The sequence below is a fragment of the Lucilia sericata genome, unplaced genomic scaffold, assembly GCF_015586225.1.
Source record: "Lucilia sericata isolate MDLA Ls3-8-SP2 unplaced genomic scaffold, ASM1558622v1 Contig001733F_arrow, whole genome shotgun sequence".
Classification (NCBI taxonomy): domain Eukaryota; kingdom Metazoa; phylum Arthropoda; class Insecta; order Diptera; family Calliphoridae; genus Lucilia; species Lucilia sericata.
The window spans coordinates 68,646-74,977 of NW_023995638.1; the positions used below are offsets into that span (position 1 = coordinate 68,646).

A 6,332-nucleotide genomic window follows, 5' to 3' on the forward strand; every position below is an offset into this window, starting at 1 on the left:
CGATCCAGAATATTTTTTCTCTCAAAGAATTCAATTGACATAAGATTTTAATTTGTAAAATTTTGTGAAGATATCAACATTCTGACGGAAGTTATTAACAAAAAACTAATTTTCCGGGAATATGTACTTTTGTATGGGAGCTATATGAAATTATGGACCGATTCTGGAAATTTTCAGCAGGAATCAAGATCTTGTGTAGAAACGAATGTATGATGACTTTCATAAAATTATCTTGCATAGTTTTCGAGAAAATTACTTTAGAATGTGTAAAAAGTGCTTATATTGTTTTAAATTTTCATTCATAACTTTTCCCGATGTGAACCGATTTTACCCATTTTCAATACCAAACTGTACCGGATAATAATGAATATTTTGGGTGAATTTGGTTAAATTATATTACTTCATTTTAACGTGAGCGTGTTTTACACAGTCAGACAGACAGACAGACAGACAGACAGACAGACAGACAGACGGACGGACGGACGGACAGACGGACATAGCTAAATCGACTCAGAATTTCATAAGGACCCAGAATATATATACTTTGTTGGGTCTCAGATGAATATTTCTTGGTGTTACACACGGAATGACAAACTTATATATACCCTCTATCACCACTGATGGTGGTGGAGTGTATAAATAAATAAAATCCAATATTTTATGTGTATTATTTGAATTTAAACATACAAAATGTGTTGTTCAATAATACGAATTTTTCGGTATTACGAAAGGGCCTGACACTATATAATTCGTACTAGTGGACGTCCACTCTAATAATTTTAGTTAGTATTTGTAAATGGAATATTTTTTCTTCATAGTTTTAAATTAGTATGTAGGATTTGAATAATGTACTAATATAAATTACTAATCAAAATTTGTTTATAGCATAATAATTTTAAAAATTATAACGATTATAAAATTTTCATTATTATTGGTTTTCAATTTACAAATTCTGTTAACACAAAAAAACATTAAACACATAGATAACGTCTCGTAGGATTACGGCAAACGATTGACTATCGTCAAGTAAGATCACGTGTGAGGAATTAACGGTCTCTTTTTTATAACTGTCTATAACGGTCTTTTTTTTGGTGTATAGTTTCCCATTTTCTTGTCTGTTTTAGTGTTATTTTTGTTTGTACTTATCTATTTTTCAATTATTTTCCGTATGGTCCACAGATTGTTTTTGGTGTATAGTTTCCTATTTTTTTTTTTTTTCTGTTTTAGTGTTATTTTTCTTTGTACTTATCTATTTTTCAATTATGGTTCGCAAATCTCTAGCTGATGGTACAACATAATTTTCCGTATGGTCCACAGGTTGTTGACTACGGTAAGGAACAAAATTGTAATATTGTAGACTTGTGGAACCTAACTTCACGGATAGAGTGGTTGATATCAGCTCTACTTTTGGCTCTTACTTAGCTTTTCATCTCCCAGTTCAGAGATTCGAGGCATAGATGGCTCTGTTCCGAATCTATATATGAATTGATTTTCAATTTAACAAAAAGGTTCACAGTTATGGTAAGAAAAAAATTGCTATATCCTCCACCAGCGTTTAAATATGCTGCAATAGCCCTAGATTTCTTTTGTACGACTATGCAATAAATATAAAACTTTAAAATTTTTCCATCACTTTACTACTAGAAATATTTGTTCTGTTTGCAATTTTTGTTAGCAGGCGCAAAATATTTTAAAACAAACAAAATATATTTTTCTGTTTTAGCAGCGCACGCACACACACAGTACGAACTACTATTGCCATAGAAAAATTGTGCAATAAATTGTGTTGGCTCTACTACTGACAGTAGCAAATGGAGTCAGCTGCAATGTATCGTATTTTTTACAATATGGCGGCTCTTATATTTTATATTCAATACATGTTTCAGTTTTTCTTTGTGATTTGCTGTGCTTTGTTAGTTTTTATAATAACCAGAAATTAACCCAATGTTTTCACGCTGCTCTTTGTACGTTATGGTATGTATGTATTATGTATGTATGTATTGTATGTATGTATGTATGTATGTATGTATGTATGTATGTATGTATGTAATGTATGTATTATGGTATGTATGTATGTATGTATGTGTATGTATGTATGTATGTATGTATGTATGTATGTATGTATGTATGTAATGTAGTATGTATGTATGTATGTGTATGTATGTATGTATGTATGTATGATGTATGTATGTATGTATGTATGTATGTATGTATGTATGTATGTATGTATGTATGTATGTAGGTATGTATGATGTATGTAGTGATGTATGTATGTATGTATGTATGTATGTATGTATGTATGTATGTATGTATGTATGTATGTATGAGTATGTATGATGTATGTATGTATGTATGTATGTATGTATGTAGTATGTATGTATGTATGTATGTATGATGTATGTATGTATGTAGTATGTATGTATGTATGTATGTATGTATGTAGTAGTATGATGTATGTATGTATGTATGTATGTATGTATGTAGGTATGTATGTATGTATGTATGTATGTATGTATGTATGTATGTATGTATGTATGTATGTATGATGTATGTATGTATATGTATGTATGTATGTATGTATGTAGTATGTATGTATGTATGTATGTATGTATGTATGTATGTATGTGTATGTATGTATGTATGTATGTATGTATGTATGAGTATGTATGTATGATGTATGTAGGTATGTATGTATGTATGTATGTATGTAGTATGTAGTAGTATGTATGTATGTATGTATGTATGTATGTATGTATGTAGGTATGTAGTATGTATGTATGTAGTATGTATGTATGTATGTATGTGATGTATGTATGTATGTATGTATGTATGTATGAGTATGTATGTAGTATGATGTATGTATGTAGATGTATGTATGTATGTATGATGTATGTATGTATGTATGTATGTATGTATGTATGTATGTATGTATGTATGTATGTATGTATGTATGTATGTATGTATGTATGATGTATGTATGTATGTATGTAGTATGTATGTATGTATGTATGTATGTATGTATGTATGTAGTAGTATGTATGTATGTATGTATGTATGTATGTATGTATGTAGTATTATGTATGTATGTATGTATTATGTATGTGTATGTATGTATAGTATGTATGTATGTATGTATGTATGTATGTATGTATGTATGTATGTATGTATGTATGTATGTATGTATGTATGTAGGTATGATGTATGTATGAGTATGTATGTATGTATGTATGTATGTAGTAGATGTATGTATGTATGTATGTATGGATGTAGTATGTATGTATGTATGTATGTATGTATGTATGTATGTAGTATGTATGTATGTATGTATGTATGTATGTATGTAGGTATGTATGTATGTAGTATGTATGTATGTAGATGTATGTATGTATGTATGTATGTATGTATGTATGTATGTATGTATGTATGTATGTATGTATGTATGTATGTATGTATGTATGTATGTAGTATGTATGTATGTATGTATGTATGTATGTATGTATGTATGTATGTATGTATGATGTATGTATGTACGTATGTGTATGTACGTATGTACGTATGTACGTATGTACGTATGTACGTATGTACGTATGTATGTATGTATGTGTATGTATGTATGATGTATGTATGTATGTATGTATGTATGTATGTATGTATGTATGCTATGTGATCTGTATTGTATGTATGATGTATGTAGTAGTATGTATGTATGTATAGTAGTATGTATGTATGTATGTTATGTATGTATGTATGTATGTATGTATGTATGTATGTATGTGTGTATTAATAATACTGTTTACTAACATGTTTTTACACTGTATGCATGCATAGAAAATACCTTCAAAATGTAGTACCAATAAGTATTTAAATATGTAAGAGTGCTATATTCGGCTGTGCCGAATCTTATATACCCTTCACCATAGTGTATTTAAAAATTCATTTTCCCGACTATATCATTATTATAGCAATAGCAAAACATAATGAACTACAACAACGAAATAAACACACAGAAGAAAAATACACAAGTCGGTAAAACCAACAGACATCCAAACAGACGAAACGAAATACACTAATACCCCGGTTTGCTAATAGGGCCTGAAGAAACGCGACGCAAACCGAAACGACGCAAAACTAAGCACGATTTTCCATGCATTTGTATTGATTTTCATTTAATTGGTTCCGAAATTCATAATTTTAGCTGAAAAAATAGATTTTTCAATAAAAAATATTTTTTTTAAATGGTTTTTATTATTGTAAAAATATAACAATTCATTGGAGTAACGCAAAAAAAAAAACATAATAAAAATATTATAATTAAAAATAAGGAATTCTTAGAATAAAATCAAAAGTCTTATCGTATTTTTTTTAACTTTAGTCATCTAAATCGACCAAATCAACTGGGGGATGTGTCAATCTTGCTGATTTTGTTATGTACTTGTCTAACGATTGTTGGATTGTAACGCTTTTTTTTTTCAAATAAATTTCTTTATAACAATTTATAACTTCGGTCACATTTCTAGACACTCTTAAACTGCGGTCTGCGTCCGGATCATTGTTTTCAAAAATGTCCATTGCTTGTGATATCAGCTGCATCGCTTTAGAAATTTTAGCAGCAGTAAGCTTTTTTTCAGCGGAAGTATTTGATTGTCCAGCGTATTGTTACGTTGAATTGTAGTCAAACTTTGGCTACAATTTAACTTGTTCTTCCATTCCATAAAAATTTGCATTTCTAGCTGATTCTGCAAGTTCTTTACATGTGTGGGGAACATCATTAATATCTTCCATATCTTTGAGAACACATTCGGGCCATAATTGACGCCAAGTTCCGTTCATGCTCGATTCTTTTACTTCTTTCCAAGATAGGTTTATATTTTGAATAGCCATCAGGATATTGTAATTCTTCCAAAACTCTTTCATGGATGGCATGTTATCTCCGTCAGTTGCTTTTAGAAGTTGATGACATGTTCGACGCAGATAGTATGACTTGAAGTTGGATATAACACCTTGATCCATTGGTTGTATCACAGATGTTGTATTTGGGGGCATAAAAATAACATTAATATTTTCCGAATAATCGTCTGAAAAAACAAGATGACCTGGTGCATTGTCAACTAACAAGAGCATTTTAAACTCAATATTTTTTGAAGAACAATAAGCCTTTAGCTCGGGAGCAGCACAATTGTTCATCCAATCTCTAAATAAGGATGCAGTCATCCATGCTATTTTATTTGCGCGCCAATGAACAAAAAGCTCGCTCTTTTTAACATTTTTAAAAGCTCTCGGGTTTTCAGAGTGGTAAATTAAAAATGGCTTAAATTTAAAATCTCCCGCTGCATTTCCTCCCAAAAGAAGTGTAAGTCTATCTTTGCTAGATTTATAACCTGGCGAAGATTTTTCGGATTTAGAAATGTACGTTCTTCCTGGCAAACGTTTCCAAAAAAGTCCCGTTTCATCAGCGTTTAAAACTTGTTGTGCAGAATACCCACCTTCTTCAATAATTGCTTTTAATTCAAGTTTGAACTTTTCTGCAGCTGAAGTATCAGCACTAGCAGATTCTCCTTTTAATGCAATGCTATGCAAATTTCCACGGATTTTAAAACGGTCGAACCAACCTCTGCTTGCATCAAATTCTTCCGCACTTTCGGCACTTGATAATGGATAATCTTCTCTCAGATCTTCAAATAAAGTTAGTGCTTTCTTTTGAATTACCATTTGACTTAATGGCATTCTTCGCTGATTTTGATCTTCTATCCAAATGTTAAGAAGTGACTCCATTTTTTCCATTAAAGAACTTCTCATTTTGGTAACCTGTTAATGTTGTAACGATGATGCGGTTTCAGCAAATTTTTAATTTTATCAGCGTCTCTGGAACAAATGGATTTTATTGTAGAAGGGGCTAGTCCAAGGTTTCTTCCAATACCAACAGACCTTTCTCCTGATTTAAAACGTTTTAAAATGCCAAGCTTTTGTTCTAAGCATAATTGCTTTCTTTTTTGACTCATTGCTGCAAAATATTTAGATCAACTTCACTTCAGCAAATGTAATTTGTAACTACTAACGACCTACAACTTGCTACCATCAGACAACATAAATACATATCTATGGATGTATTAACATTAGACTTAGACGGGAAATCCCCTTTTTCTGTTTGAGCTTTGTACAAACATTTTCATATTAACGACGCAAACTGAAAGATAAACGACGCAACTTCGAAGTCACAGAAATTTTAAAAGGACACAACTTCGAATTTACACTAGATTAAACAGGAAATCCCCTTTTTCTGTTTTAGCTTTGTACAAACATTTTCGTATTAACGACGCAAATCGAAGCACTAA

At 30.7% G+C, this 6,332-nt stretch overlaps 1 protein-coding gene across 1 annotated transcript; it reads right to left on the reverse strand.

The window, feature by feature from the left end:
- Window positions 1–4,683: 4,683 nt before the first annotated feature.
- On the reverse strand, window positions 4,684–5,796 carry LOC119612554 (tigger transposable element-derived protein 1-like). The gene has a single exon (XM_037968370.1). The coding sequence runs from the start codon at window positions 5,794–5,796 to the stop codon at window positions 4,684–4,686; it is 1,113 nt and encodes a 370-aa protein (XP_037824298.1).
- Between the last annotated feature and the right edge of the window lie 536 nt (window positions 5,797–6,332).